Source organism: Myxocyprinus asiaticus, chromosome 9 (assembly GCF_019703515.2).
Source record: "Myxocyprinus asiaticus isolate MX2 ecotype Aquarium Trade chromosome 9, UBuf_Myxa_2, whole genome shotgun sequence".
Taxonomy (NCBI): Eukaryota; Metazoa; Chordata; class Actinopteri; order Cypriniformes; family Catostomidae; genus Myxocyprinus; species Myxocyprinus asiaticus.
The window spans coordinates 36,373,294-36,389,875 of NC_059352.1; the positions used below are offsets into that span (position 1 = coordinate 36,373,294).

General features: G+C 40.5%; 1 protein-coding gene across 1 annotated transcript in view; it reads left to right on the top strand.

Annotated features, from left to right (window-relative positions):
* The window catches only part of LOC127445679 (collagen alpha-1(XVIII) chain-like), a 161,508-nt gene that overhangs the window by 138,935 nt on the left and 5,991 nt on the right, over nt 1-16,582 (top strand). The window contains exons 28-35 of the mRNA XM_051705904.1: nt 11,978-12,008; nt 12,149-12,202; nt 12,345-12,379; nt 12,500-12,613; nt 13,705-13,861; nt 14,082-14,137; nt 14,362-14,490; nt 14,821-14,853. Coding sequence (XP_051561864.1) covers nt 11,978-12,008; nt 12,149-12,202; nt 12,345-12,379; nt 12,500-12,613; nt 13,705-13,861; nt 14,082-14,137; nt 14,362-14,490; nt 14,821-14,853 — 609 coding nt within the window. The remainder of the gene's footprint in view (nt 1-11,977; nt 12,009-12,148; nt 12,203-12,344; nt 12,380-12,499; nt 12,614-13,704; nt 13,862-14,081; nt 14,138-14,361; nt 14,491-14,820; nt 14,854-16,582) is intronic.

Genomic DNA, 16,582 nt, shown 5'->3' on the forward strand with positions numbered 1-16,582 from the left:
AGAGTGAATTTGCTCGTGCAGCTTTTTGAATTACAGTTTAATACAAAAACAAGTTTATTGATTTGATTTGTTCATCTGTATCTATTGGTTTACTAATTCGCAGCTACACTGTAAAGTGAATAAAAGTGTGCGTGAAATTCCCACATTATGAACGTGGAAATTGCGGGAATTATTAGCCAAATTTCAGGCTCTGCAAACTGTATTATATTAAAAAATTAAAGTTGCCCTGGTTCCCCTCCTTTATGATTTCATTATACAAAAAAAAAAAAAAAAAAAAACAGGACTCTGCAATCTGCTAAAGTAATGTAATGAAAAGCTGTGTCAATAGCATCTTTTTTTTCACTCGTCATATACGTCAAGGCGGGCCAAATCAAAGCTCTTGTGCAGAGTTTGGGCATCTCTGCACTAGACTCATCAACAATTACACCACCCAGGACAGCCAGAAATCTCTAGGTTATGTTTGACAATCAGTTGAACTTCACAGACCACATTGCAAGAACAGCCCGATCATGCAGATTTGCGCTGTATAACATTAGGAAGATCAGACCCTTCCTATCAAAGCATGCTACACAACTCCTTGTCCAGTCTCTTGTTATATCTAAACTGGACTACTGTTTGCTCTTCTGGCAGGACTTCCTGCATGTACAGTCAAACCTCTGCATCCAGAACACAGCGACACGATTGGTCTTTAATGAGCCCAAGAGAGTGCACGTCACACCTCTTTTCATCAAGCTGAACTGGTTGCCAATGGTTGCTCGTATCAAATTCAAGGCATTGTTGCTTGCCTACAGAACAACCACTGGCTCCACTACCCCCTATCTACACTTGCTACTTCATGTCTGTGTGCTCTCCAGAAGCTTAAGAACAGCGGGTGAGCGGCATCTCAATGTACCATCTCACAGAGGCACAAATCACTTTCCTGGACCTTTATTTCATATGTTCCTAGCTGGTGGAATGTCCTTCCAAACCCCACCCGAGCAGCTGATTCTCTAGCCACCTTCAAGAAACATCTAAAGACGCATCTCTTCGCGAGCACTCAACTCAATCTTACTAATGCAAAAACATCTTCTCTACTAAAAAAAATAAAATAAAATAAAAAATAAAATAATTTCAACACTGTTTCTCACCTTCCTCTCTATTTGAACCTCTAAGAAATTTGAAACTTTGTATTACAGTACTTCTGTTATTACTGCCTCCTCAGGATGAATCACTTCTATTGTACTCCTCATTTGTAAGTCGCTTTGGATAAAGCGTCTACTAAATTAATAAATGTAAATGTAATTCATATAGAGAAGCCGGGCTTGCAGGCAAATACAAATTCATTGATTGAAAGCCCAATGTCCAATAGGCAATCAGATACAGATCCAATGCAAATAGTGCTCAAAAATCTCCTGTAGGCGACCAGAGAAGCACGGCTTCCAGGCGGGACCCAAAATTACGCGTTTAGAGCCTCTCCTTCAACAAACTTTGATCTTTTGCTCCTTGATTTGAATGGGAGCAGTGTCTGCCATAGACTTGCATTGAAGCACGACTTCAGTGGGACTCTATGGGCCGTGCTTCGACAGACTTCTATGGACATATTCATTTTGAAAAAAGCGGAGTGCATTACTTGAACAAACAGTGCAATAGTGATGTTTGATATTCAACACTTATCAGCTAAAATATTGAAATTCACAAATAGTGATATGTAAATTATATAGATAATTTGTACATACACTTTATGGCTATACCCCCTTTTAATTAACATGTTCGGCTATTTCATTAAGTCCAGTTAAGACAAATCTTAATGCTACAGCATACAGTGGTATTCTACAGAATTGTGTGCTTCCAACTTTGTTGTAGCAGTTTGGGGAGGGTCCTTTTCTGTTCCATCATGATAATGCCCCTTTGCACAAAGCAAGGTGCATAAAAAAATAATGTACTGAGTCTGGTATGGATGAACTTGACTGGCCTGCACAACTTGACAGACCTGAACCCCACTGAACACTTTGGGATGAATTGGACACCAACTTTGAGCCAGGGTCCATCATCCAACATTTGTGACCTCACTGATGCTCTTGTGTCTGAATGGGACCCAATCCATGCAGATAAATATTCAAACATAAATTGGAAAGCCTTTCCTGAAGAACTGTTATAGAAGCAAAGAGTGGGATTTGAGATGAAATGTTCAACAAGCACATATGAATGCTGGTGTTCGGGTGTCCACAAACTTTTGGCCATGCACTGTATATTAAACTCATCATTGCCACATTTCTTATGAAATTTTAGGGGAAGCCGTGCTTCCTGGGTAGTCTTAAAGCAATTGCCACTCTTTGTTACACAGGGTGCGGTTTTTTCATTCAGAGGCAGCACAGAGGAATGAAGCAGAAGGAGGCACATTTTTAAAAGATTAAATTGTTTTGACTTGACACAGCTTCTGAAAAATGTGACTCTGATCGAGTGAGACACATCCCAGTGGTTGAAGACTTCCATCTAGTGCATATTTACCTAGAACAACAATTACAAAATAGCACAAATGGGCACAAGAAAGAGTGTATAACACATCCAGGATGTGTTCTTGTATTCAACACAGCAAGATGCAGTGCAGCAGACTGGAACAGATAGGGGGTAGGGCTGTTGCATGGCATTTTTTTTCCACTGCAGTTGTTAAGGGCCAATCACCACTAGTGAACTGTGTTGTATGGTGGTTGGAGTGTGGGGAGGTGGTGCATGCAAATTAAATGTTTATTGTGGATCAAATTTAAAAAGTGCTTCATTGAACACAAAATAAAAATGAAACCCTTTGTAAATATCACAAAATACCCTAATAACAATAACTCAAAATGGGGATGCAAAGGATGTGTGTCATCTCCCATAATACTCCAAGCCTTCCTTAAAACTTGCTGTAAAGTCGGGGGAGTCACGTGACGCTATGCAAGGTTCGGACGTGTGAACGGCGAGCTCTGCGCACTTTGCTAGTTTTAATACTTTTTATGTCATAAACCGGTGAGATTTGATACACCCTGTTCCATAACTGTTCTAGGAAGACAATATGTCAAAGAATTCAAAATCCTCAGGCTCTAGAGACATTAAAAGACACTTATGTGCTCAAGCTGATGCCCCTGAGCAACAGGCCGCAAGCCCGGGAGCCGATTTGGCTGGAGAAGTGAGAGTAATTCAGCGAGAATTGTTGAACATGTCGGCAGTGCTGACGAAGGTCATTGCTGACTTGGAGGATCTTGCTGTAATACATCGATTGATCACTGCCATGGGGACGAAATTCACTTAGGTGGCCACAAGAGTGAAGGATGTCGAGAAACGGATCGATAATCTGGAGTCATCGGAGAGAGAATTAGCTGCTAATCCGCCAGCGACCAAGGTGGATTTGGAGCGCATCTGGGAGAAATTGGAGGACTTGGAGAACCGCAACCGGTGAAATAACGTCCGAATCATCGGAATTCCTGAAGCCGAAGAAGGTCAGGATATGGTGAAATTCCTGGACAGGCTTTTTCAGAATCTGCTTGACATAACAGGCCATAAGCTGGAAATCAAGCTAGCTCACAGGGTTCTGGCTCGGCGATCGGCTGAGGGAGACAGGCCCCGATCAATTCTGACCAAATTTCTGAGATCACCCAATAAAGATCTCGTGTTGTGTGAGGCGAGGAGTAAAGGAAGGCTTTTTTGGAAGAACCACAGCATTTTCTTGTTCCCAAACTTTGTGAATTTGACGAGAGAAATGTGATCAATTCAAGGAATGCAAGAAACTCTTTGTGGTAGCGGGGGCATGGTCAAGCTTCCGTCCGGAGAGAGAGAATGCGTTAAGGGCGCTTGCACCTGAGCCAGATTATGTGAAACACTTGTCTCTTATTCCAGTGAGCACAGGGAGAGCAGCATATAAGCAGCCATGCCACCAGCAAAGAGAGAGAGAGAGTCTGGCACAAGGAAGGCCACGATGCTCCTGAAGCTGCTACGTTTAATCTGTTATGTTTGTGAAGCTGATGTGTTTAAGTTACTATGTGCCTGTGAAGCTAATGAATTTAAGTCTACATGCCTGTGAAGCTGATGAGTTTGTGAAGTTGTAAAGCATTGAAGTGGCCGATTAAAAGTCCTACCTGAGCCTGGAAAAACCTGCTCCCCTGTGTTCTCCTTCCGTTCTGTTTGTGAGCTGTTACACTCTTACATCAATGGAAGGTCACTTTTGCACTGATGTTCCCGGCCAAATTGAGAATAGATGTTAAGGATGGCCGCAAAACATTTACATATCCCCAACAAGCGATGTCCTTCATAAAGTCAATGGAGTGAGTATGTTATTTTGTGGTACTTATGTTGCAGCCAAATGGACAGACTCACCGAACATTTACTTGACTGTTCGAGGAACTGAGTGCCTTTTTTTATTCTTTTTGTGCTGGTTCCGCCAAGTGGCTGGAGATTTTGTTTTGTGGAGTAACAATCCTTCGGGACTGTTGAGTGGATGAATCTGCACATTCTTTGTGCTTATGCCTCCTATTGGCTGGAGTTTGTTTTGTGGAGTATTTCTTGTAAGACATTGGAGTGATTAGGTCATTTGTTGCACTCATGTAGCAGCCAATGGGCTGGCTCACTGAACATTTGTTTGACTGTCCCTGGAGTTTGTTTTGTGGAATAACACACCTTCGGGACAGTTATGTGTATTAATCTACATATTCTTTGTGTTTATTCCGCCTATTGGATGGAGTTTGTTTTATAGATTATCTGTTGCTGTGTAACTCTGTATCACAAACTTTGTATAGAAACACCGGACTTGAGCAATCCAATGGCAAGGTTGTCGCGGGGGCTCTTGTAGGCGTACATGGACTGTTTGAGTTTAGAGGGATGGATGCCAGTTGCCGCTGTCGTGTGCGGGGTTAATGCACACATTTTTCTTCTTTCTGTTTGTTTGGTTCTTGGGGAAGTTCGTGGTTTGATTGTTGCACTAATATTGGAATGTGGTCTTTATAATTTTGTTTTTGACACAAAATCTATTTTTTCTCATATGTCAAAATGTCAAATGTTAATATGAGCGGATTGTTTCTCTCCACATGTTATGTGAATGGGTTGGGGCACCCCATAAAAAGAAGGAAGGTTATTTCTCTTCTTAAGTGTAAGAAATATGATATAGTGTTTCTTCAGGAAACGCATCTTTCCCCACAGGAAGCTGAAAAATTTGGGAAGATATGGGGTGGACTTGTTTTCTTTAATGCTGGCTCAAGTAAGAGCAGGGGAGTCATTACACTGATTAGTAAGCATCTACAATTAAAATGTCTCAAACAGATTAAAGATAAATCAGGAAGAGTCATTGTTTTAGCAGAAATTCATGTCTTATTATGGCTAATATTTACACGCCTAATGTTGATTATCAGGGCTTTTTTATAGATCTGGAAGGGATGTTGCAAGCCGCTGGCACCCCTCATGATATAATATTGGGAGGAGACTTTAGTCTTTGATGGACTCAGTCCTTGATCATAGTGAAGTGTGCAAGTCCCCTAGAGCAACATTGACGCTTCACAGGATGTGTAAAAATCTTGGTCTTACATATTATACATTTTTTCATCAGTCCATAAGATTTAATCTAGAATAGATTTTTTTTTATATATCTAAGTCCCTCATTTCATCTGTTGTTGACTGCTCAATTGGAAACATTTTAGTCTCAGATCACGCCCTGGTGAGTGTTGCCACATATGGAGAAAAGAAAATCATATAGTTGGTGCTTTAATGTATCCCTTTTGCAAAATCCTGAATTCCAACTGGTCCACAGTGTCCTCTGTGGGCATGGCATGGGAGGCATATAAAGCAGTTCTTAGGGTCCGGATCATACAGTATGCCTCATTCACCAAAAAATAGGTAGTTGGAATGGAATATTAAAAGTGCCGAGGCAGATCTGAAGTGCCAAATGTCGTCTGATGGCCTCAGAGAACTGACCCGATTGAAATACAGATATAATACTATTTTGTCACAGAAAGTGGAATTTTGGCTATTCAGAGCAAGACAGTCAGACTTTGAGTCGGGGGACAAAGCAGGAAAACCTCTGGCTAGATATATTAAACAGAGAGAGTCTTTTTCTGCCATTCCCTCAGTGAAATCTGCTGGTGGTGAAATATTTACCTCAGCCATTGATTTTAATAATGCTTTTAAAGAATTCTATTTGATCTCTATAGTTCCACGTCTTCATCTGCTAATGAAGATATTAGAAACTCTGGAACCATTAGAAGTCCCTAAACTGACGAATGAGCAAAACAACTCTCTTGATTCTGAAATAACCTTGGAGGAGCTTGCCGAGGTAATTAAGGCCTTGCCTACAAGCAAGTGCCTGGAGCCAGATGGCTTTGCCACTGAGTTTTTTAGATCTTATGCTACAGAATTGGCTCCACTTTTGCTAGAAGTTTATACGGAATCATTAAAGAATGGAAAGCTTCCGCCAACCATGACGCAAGCCCAGATCAGTCTGATTCTTTAAAAGGACAAAGATCCAAGCGAGTGTAAGAGTTACCGTCCAGTTTCCCTGATCCAGCTAGACGTTAAAATATTGTCAAAAATTTGGGCTAACCGATTAAATTATGACATCTCTTCTACATATACATCAGGTAGGGTATATTCTGGGCCGTAGCTCTTCTGATAATATTAGGCGTTTCATCAATATCATGTGGTCAGTGGCGAATGATCAGACTCCGGTCTCTGCCATCTCAATTGACACCGAAAAGGTGTTTGATATGGTAGAATGGGATTATCTTTTTAAGATTTTGGAAAAGTATGGGTTAGGGAATACTTTTATTGGTTGGATTAAGTTACTTTATAGACACCCGGTAGCAGTGGTACAAACAAATTGATTAATTTCAGATTATTTTACTCTGGATAGGGGCACCCGGCAGGGTTGCCCTCTTTCCCCATTATTGTTCTGTTCAACCGCGTTAAGAAGGGAAGATGATTTTCCAGGGGTGGTGGCGGGAGGTGTGGCACATAAGCTTTTGCTTTACGCAGATGATATTTTATTATTCGTCTCCAACCCCATTAGATCTATGCCTTGCCTCCACAGAATTATTAATTCCTTTTCTAAGTTCTCGGGATACAGAGTAAATTGGTCTAAATCCAAAGCTTCGGCTCTGACGGCGTACTGCCCAGTAACGGCTTTCCAGCCAGGTGCCTTCCAGTGGTCCAAACAGGGCATTAAGTATTTGGGCATTTTATTCCCAGCAAATTTGTGTGATTTAGTTAGAGTTAATTTTGACCCTTTAATAAAAGGTTTTCGAGCGATGTGGGCAGGTGGGCTTCATTACATTTTTCTATGATTGGGAAGGTTTATGTTATTAAAATGACTTGTATTCCAAAATTTAACTATCTGTTACAATCTCTCCCTGTAGATGTCCCCCTCTCTTACTTCAAGCAATTTGATAGCATAGCGAAGTCCTTTATTTGGAATGGTAAGCATCCTAGATGACATTTTAATAAGTTACATAGGCCGATTGACAAAGGTGGGCATTCGGTCTCAGACATTTGGCTCATTGATCGCTTCCACCTGAGAGAGTCCCTCCTTGGTTTTGTATTGAACAGGAAGTTCTTGCCCCCTATTTTGCCATTGCAAAGCCTTTCTATCAAACTAATCAGAGAAGTTAAGTTACACCCCGTTATCACGCATTTGCACTCGGTATGGACAAAAGTGTCCAGAATGTTTAATTCAGACATTTATTTAAATGTTGCCTCAAGCATATGGCTGAACCCTAAATGTTAAATGTTGATGTATATATGTTGTGTTTTTTATTTTGTTATATGTTTATGAATCAATAAAAATGTTAATTGAAAGAAGAAAAAAACAACAAGCCTGTGATTGACATTAAACTTGTTGACAAGTTTCTTTGCTAGAATAATGGGCTGCAATGTAGTAAATGCTGACGAAAAATCAACAAAAATTAGTCTGGCAAATGCACCCCCAATTTCCAGGTGTTGATGTACAGTGTGCATCAAAAACAGTTTTGCATCATCCATGCTTCTTTTGGAGCAATATGCGAACTGTAATGGGTCCATTTAATGACTTTCATAAGCTGTACCTTGACTTCCCTCTCTAGGGCTTTCATGAATAATGAAGTTAATGCAATAGGCTGGTAGTCGCTAAATTAATGAGATTTCTCCTTCTCTGGGATAGGAACTATAACAGAAGTTTTCCACAGGTGAGGAACTATACCCTGGTCCAATGAAGCCTGAAACAATGAGTGGAACACCACACTGAGCTGCTCCACACGGTGAATTAGAGTTCTACTACAGATACCATCCGGTCCTGGGGCTTTATTGAGTGTTGTGGCCTTCAGCTGATTAGTCACATCAGATGGATATAACTTCATTTGTCCCTCGATGCTGTTTCAATGTATTTATAGCTGCCATATTCTTTATTCCTTGCCAAGCTGCCCTGAGATTTCCCTGGACAAACTTTCCCTCTATTTTGTTTTTATAATTAATCTTTGCATGTCTAATTGCCCTTTTAACCAACTTATTTATCTGTTTCTTCTCTTCACTGGTCCCTGATAAGAATACACTTTTTTTCATGTTAAGAATGTTCTTTAGTACTTTTGTCTCCCAAGGTTTGTTATTAAGAAACACAGATAGGTTTTTAGTGGGCAGAAAAGGTGACAATCTGACACAAGTACCTGCTCATTCAAGTCTGAGCTTTTACTCAGGAACACATCCCAATCAGTACATTCAAAGCAACCCATAAATCCTCTTATTCGTAACTATTTTCATCCTCAAAGTTATCCGACCATGTTTCAGTCAACACAATCATATGAGCATACCTGTATTCATGTAAAAGAGTCACATTTGCTTGCAACTCATCCAACTTATTGCAAAATAAGCAGACATTACCCAATAAAATATTGGGCAGCAGGGTAAATCTTTGGTTCACTTTCAATCTTCGCCTCACTCCTCCACACTTGCCCCGTTTCCTCCTGATTTTCCTTGGAAACCCAGCTTTGTTGAGATTCTGCTGTATTCCCTCAGTTCTATTGGGATTTTGTAGTAATTCCACAGGAATGTCCCACTTATGGTCAATGGAACCAGCAGCTGAGTGCAGACTTAGGATAAACTCCCTAGTGAGCACTGAAGTATCCATTTGTCCTTGTTGCTGAGTAATGCATGCAATACACACCGTTCCTCCCAGGAATAACAGCAGTGTCATAAATCGTTGAAGATTAAACATCTTTATGCCTGCCAAATTACATGCTGCCAAACGTTAAAATGTTAAAAAATAAAAAAGCTCAAATAAGACAGAAACAAAACAAGACATCAAACAAAACAAAAACACGAAATCACAATAAAATACGTTACACGTGGGACGCCACACAGCCCTGCCAGCTCGCCGCAAGAACAGTGCCTGGAAGTACAACCGAGTTAAGTTTAGTTAAGTTAATCAGCATATAACAGGTTCAGGATGGGCAAGGAGGCGGCGGGAAATGGCTGAACAGTAAACATAAAGTTTAATAAGAAACTCAATATAAAACAAACATAAACAGACACACATGCAACACGGCCACGTGCGTATCTCTATCTCGAACCGGCGTCTCTGTCTGCCCCTTATCTCACTCTCAAGCTGATCAGCTGATTCAGCGCCGGCCGTGCTCCATCACGGCTCGGCCACGCCCTCCTCCTCGTTACACAGCAATATCAACAAAATAAAGTATATTAGTACTTAAATCTGCAATGTAGCGAATGCACAATGAAACTTGACTTTTAGAAAGAGCTCATAAACGGCGCAAGCCCTTTCTTTCATGTTGTTGGTTGACATGTTCTCACGAATAAATTCTCCTGTGCGTGAGTTTGTGAAGGAGTTTTAGGATCATAGCACATTAACACAATAGAATACAAAACACTATGTTGAGTCGTTAGGTGTGCGCTTGGCTTGAGTTGCATGCTAAATGCGTATCTCACGTCGTGAATATGTAGTTGCCATTACAATGCGCTGTGTAGCGCAAAATCAAGAAGTCTCCAAAACAGAAAATAAATACATCCCTAGGATGAAGAATCCACAACACAGTTACTAATGATCTAATACTTTACTAAACTCATTAAATTACATTATTTCAGGAATTTATTTAACGTTTTCGTATGGTCTTTTAATGGAAGTTGATATATTAACGTCACGTGCATAACCCTGACACTGGTGTCAGGAGCACAACCTCTCCCTCAACGTCAGTAAGACAAAGGAGCTTGTGGTGGACTTCAGAAGAAAAGACAGAGAACACAGTCCAATCACCATCAATGGAGCACCAGTGGAGAGAGTCAGCAGCTTCAAGTTCCTGGGTGTCCACATCACTGAGGAACTCACATGGTCCGTCCACACTGAAGTCGTTGTGAAGAAGGCTCATCAGCGCCTCTTCTTCCTGAGAGGAAGTTTGGAATGAACCGCCACATCCTCACACGGTTCTACACCTGCACTGTGGAGAGCATCCTGACTGGCTGTATCTCCACCTGGTACGGCAATAGCACCGCCCACAACCGCAAAGCACTGCAAAGGGTGGTGCGAACTGCCAAACACATCATCGGAGGTGAGCTTCCCTCCCTCCAGGAAATATATACAAGGCAGTGTGTGAAAAAAGCTCGGAGGATCATCAGAGACTCCAGCCACCCGAGCCATGGGCTGTTCTCACTGCTACCATCAGGTAGGCGGTATCGCAGCATCAGGACCCGCACCAGCCGACTCCATGATAGCTTCTTCCCCCAAGCAATCAGACTTCTGAACTCTTGATCTCCCACGATCAAAATACATCAGCCCTGCACTTTATTACTCTTTTATCTTACACCGGACTGTCATAAATTATATTACTGTTATTATATTATGTCTCTCTTAACAACTGACTATTAACCGACAGCCTGAATGTCAATACAGTACAATACTGTACATTCTATATATATATATATATATATATATATATATATATATATATATATACACTTTTTTATATATTTTTATGTTTTAATTTTTATTGAATAATGTGTATCTATATAGTATCTATATAGTAAAAAAAAAAAAAAAAAAAAAAAACAGCATATTGTATACTGTACAGTGTATGTTATTATTTGTATATTGTTGAGTGTAATTATGTGTATAACAGATGTTTAAATTGTGTTGTGTTAATTTGATGTTTTAAGTTGTGTAATTATGTATAACAGATGTTTAAATTGTGTTGTGTTAATTTGATGTTTTAAGTTGAGTGTAATTATGTGTATAACAGATGCTTAAATTGTGTTGTGTTAATGTGATGTTTTAAGTTGAGTGTAATTATGTATAACAGATGTTTAAATTGTGTTGTGTTAATTTGATGTTATTGTAAATTGGTATATGTCTCATCACTGTCACGACTGCTATGTTGATCGGAACTGCACCCAAGAATTTCACACACCATTGCACTTGTGTATATGGCTGTGTGACAATAAAGTGATTTGATTTGATTTGATAACCGCCGGTGGCACTCTCACTTTAAATGTTATAACTTGGCACGGTGTCTTAAAAATGCAACACTCATGACAACAGTTTAAGATGACGTCTAGTACATGATAGTGCATTTAATGCAGATGGGTGCAGGAAGGTGTCCATGTAAACCACCACTAATATTTGGTGTGTAGGAATAGGATCTGTCCTGCTCTCTCCTCATCAGTTTACCGACTGAGCGCCAGTGGCCAAGGAGAGCCAAGGAGGCAATGATGTAAAAGTCGGTGTTGATGCCTTGCTGTGGAGGCAGTCATGCATTGATGTATTCAATGGTGTGACATCACAAAGTTAGGGAAGTAGAAAATGTGTCATTTTGGCAGCTTGGTTTCTATAAATGCTCTTTTTGCATCTGGGTCCTTCTGAAACTTACAATAAGTTTTTATAATACAATGAACACTTTTTTTGCCAAAAGATCAAGGAAAATTTGATTCCTCATGTCATGACCCCTTTAATACAAATAAATATACGTTACTGGCTTCTAATGTTTAACAAAATGTTTTCTACCCTCAGGGTTATTATGACAGTTTAAGGTTTCCCTATGGTGAGTTTATGCAGCTAATTTGTCACCCTTTCCATCCATATCCACTGTGATCCCATTTATATACGTTAATCCCTGAATTTAAAGTTATAGTTGTTTGTGATAACTAAGAAGTGCTATTATTTCAAATTCCATTACCTCAGCTATAAAAGGAGACAAGGGGGAGAGAGGATCGCCAGGCATCCCTGGCTTGCCAGGTATGATTTATATACCTAACCTTGCCAGAGTTATGAATAAAACCTTTTTATAACTGCAGTTAAATAAATATTAAGGGATGAATATCAACTTGAATTGTGAAATATGAACATGATTTGAAAAACAGTGTTGTGTCTGCTGTAGGTCTCACTACCAACTTTGACATTTATGCATTAAAGGTATGTTTCCAAAATACGAGTATCTTTTTGAGTGTGTGTGTGTGTGTGTGTGTGTGTGTGCGCACGCACATAGAAAATTTACTCATATTACCTTATATGTGCCACACCTGTTTGTTGTAGAATGAGATTAAAGGGGAGCAAGGTCCTAAAGGAGAGAAGGGAGAACCGGGAGGAGGTTATCACAGTGCTCCTCATGGTGCAGGACAGGGCCCAACTGGAAGACCTGGACCACCGGTGAGAGCACAGACATGAAACAAGAAATTATGCCTCACACATTTGTAATTAGCAGGCCCAGCACCAAAGGTGAGAAGCCCCTATTTGTCTATTAGTGTTCTTATTGTTATTATTCCTCTGACTGGTAGTCTATTGCAACCCATAGATCCGTATGGTAAGCATTTGTATTATGTTACTTCTAAAGGGTTTTTTTTTAAACCAAATGTTTCAAAATGTGAAAATAAATCTATTTGCACAGGATCTTATGTGCATGGTCCCATAATTGCTGGTCGCAGCTACACTCACTGAGCACTTTATTAGGAACACCTGTACACCTACTTATTCATGCGATTATCTAATAAGCCAATCATGTGACAGCAGTGCAGTGCATAAATTCATGCAGATACGGGTCAGGAGCTTCAGGTAATGTTCAGATCAACCATCAGAATGGGGAAAAAATTTGATCTCAATGATTTCGACCGTGGCATGATTGTTGGTGCCAGACGGGCTGGTTTGAGTATTTCTATAAGTATTTCTATAACTGCCGATCTCCTGGGATTTTCACAAACCACAGTCTCTAGCGTTTACTCAAAATGGTGCGAAAAACAAAAAAACATCGTCTGCGGACGGAAACGCCTTGTTGATGAGAGGTCAATGGAGAATGGCCAGACTGGTTCGAGCTGACAGAAAGGCTACGGTAACTCAGATAACCACTCTACAATTGTAGTGAGCAGAATAGCATCTTAGAATGCACAACACTTGAGGCAGATGGGCTACAAAAGCAGAAGACCATGTTAGGCACTTTATTAGGACCACAGTGTTCCTAAAAGTGCTCAGTGTGTATATACTTAATAATTGTTTCTTCTTTTTGCATAAAGTGGAATTATTTGACTTCTACATGTCAAAAGGATAATTCACCCAAAAATGAAAATTCAGTCATGATTTACTCACCTTTTTGTTGTTCCAAACCCACATTACTTTTTCTTCTGTGGAACACAAAAGGAGATACAGCATTAGGCAGAATGTCAGCCTCAGTTGCCATTCACATTCATTGCATCTTTTTTTACATACAATAAAAGTAAATAGTGACAGAGGATTTAATTTTGCAATAGGGTCCAAGAGGAGAGTCTATAAGGGGACCTCCAGGTCCCCCTGGACCTCCTGGAGCCCCAGGAATCGGTTATGCCGGTCGTCCAGGTAATCCTGGCCCACCAGGTCCACCTGGACCCCCAGGATCAGTGCTGCCAGGTTCATATAGACCCTCACAAAGTGAGTAATCCACACACAGACACTCTCATAGTTTGAGAAAATTAAACAGCTCATAATTTAAAAAAGATGTTATGCTCACAAGGATGCAGGTTTGAATCGGACCTGTGCCATGTCCTGATCTCATTTCCACTCTCTCTCCCTCCACTTTCCTGTCCCATAAACAAAATATAAAAAAGAGGATGTAGCTTAGAAAATTCATGATAACGTCTTGATCCTTTAGCCATCAGTTTTCCTGGGCCACCTGGTCCTCCTGGACCCCCTGGACAGTCATCTGGGGTGAGTTGTCTTCTGATAAAGGTGTGAATACTCAACTGTCTGTGGGCATATTAAAGGAATAATTCACTCAAAATGAAAATTCAGTCACAATTTACTCACCCTCATGTCCTCCCAAACCATATGACTTACTTTTTTATGAGGATTGCTAAAGGAAAAATGTTTATGAATTCCTTTAATCTTAGCACCTACTGGGATCTCAATCTAGTCTTTTATCATTTCCTTAGGTTATTGTTTTGAGGTCTTTTGGCACCATTGCTTCTGCAACTCGGAAGCAACCAGAAGGCACGCTGGTCTATGTAATGGACAATAGAGATGTATACATGAGAGTACAGGATGGCATCAGACAACTCATGGTAAATCTCAACATGTCTTTATTATGTTCATCATCTTCATGTTTGTATATCACAGTGAGAAACAGTCTCACTTATTACATTCCCCTCGTTCCATAGCATTTAATATGTAATGGAGGCAATTAGTAGTTTCATCTCAATAAACTCATCTGGACTGGATAGCTTTTGTTCTGACACTGTACTGGAGTATTTTATTTGCACACTCTTTTAACATGCATACTCTTGTAATGTGTATCCTAACCTACACTTAACACATTTTATTGTAACTAGCTTTAGCAAGGAACCATGTCCTAAGAAATGAGCCTGCTGTTTTTTGTTTGTTTTGTTTTTTAGCTAGGAGAATACACCCCTTTTCCTATGGATCTGGTGAGTTTAACACACACACACACACACACACATATATATATATATATATAAATTCAGCAAAAAAAAAGGAAAGTCCCTTATTCAGGACACTGTATTTTAAAGATAATTTTGTAAAAATCCAAATAACTTTACAGATCTTTACTGTAAAGGGTTTAAACAATGTTTTCCATGCTTGTTCAATGAACCATAAACAATTAATGAACAAGCACCTGTGGAACAGTCATTTACTAACAGCTTACAGATGGTAGTCAATTAAGGTCACAGTTATAAAAACTTAGGACACTAAAGAGACCTTTCTACTGACTCTGAAAAACACCAAAATAAAGATGCCCAGGGTCCCTGCTCATCTGTGTGAACATGCCTTAGGCATGCTGCATGGAGGCAAGAGGACTGCAGATGTGGCCAGGGCAATAAATTGCAATGTCTGTACTGTGAGACGCCTAAGACAGCGCTACAGGGAGATAGGAAGGACAGCTGATCATCCTTGCAGTGGCAGACCACGTGTAACAACACCTGCACATCCGAATATCACACCTGCGGGACAGGTACAGGATGGCAACAACAACTGCCCGAGTTACACCAGGAATGCACAATCCCTCCATCTGTGCTCAGACTGTCCGCAATAGGCTGAGAGAGGCTGGACTGAGGGCTTGTAGGCCTGTTGTAAGGCAGGTCCTTACCAGACATCACCGGCAACAACGTCGCCTATGGGCACAAACCCACCTTCGCTGGACCAGACTGGAGTCAGGACTGGCAAAAAGTGCTCTTCGCTGATGAGTCGTGGTTTTGTCTCACCAGGGGTGATGGTCGGACTCGTATTTATCGTCGAAGGAATGAGTGTTACACCGAGGCCTGTACTTTGAAGCGGGATCGATTTGGAGGTGGAGGGTCCGTCATGGTCTGGGCGGTGTGTCACAGGATCATCGGACTGAGCTTGTTGTCATTCCAGGCAATCTCAATGCTGTGCGTTACAGGGAAGACATCCTCTCCTCCCATGTGGTACCCTTCCTGCAGGCTCATCCTAACATGATTCTTCAGCATGACAATGCCACCAGCCATACTGCTCGTTCTGTGCATGATTTCCTGCAAGACAGGAATGTCAGTGTTCTGCCATGGCCAGTGAAGAGCCCAGATCTCAATCCCATTGAGCACGTCTGGGACCTGTTGGATCGGAGGGTGAGGGCTAGGGCTATTCCCCCCAGAAATGTCCGGGAACTTGCAAGTGCCTTGGTGGAAGAGTGGGGTAGCATCTCACAGCAAGAACTGGCAAATCTGGTGCAGTCCATGAGGAGGAGATGCACTGCAGTACTTATTGCAGCTGGTGGCCACGTCAGATACTGACTGTTAGATAATGACCCCCCCCCATGTCTGTGAAACTTATTCAGTTTATGTCTTAGTGGTTGAATCTTTTTATGTTCATACAAATATTTACACATGTTAAATTTACTGAAAATAAAAGCAGTTGAAAGTGAGAGGATGTTTCTTTTTTTGCTGAGTTGATATATATATATATATATATATATATATATATATATATATATATATATACAGGTGCATCTCAATAAATTAGAATGTCGTGGAAAAGTTCATTTATTTCAGTAATTCAACTCAAATTGTGAAACTCGTGTATTAAATAAATTCAATGCACACAGACTGAAGTAGTTTAAGTCTTTGGTTCTTTTAATTGTGATGATTTTGGCTCACATTTAACAAAAACCCACCAATTCAC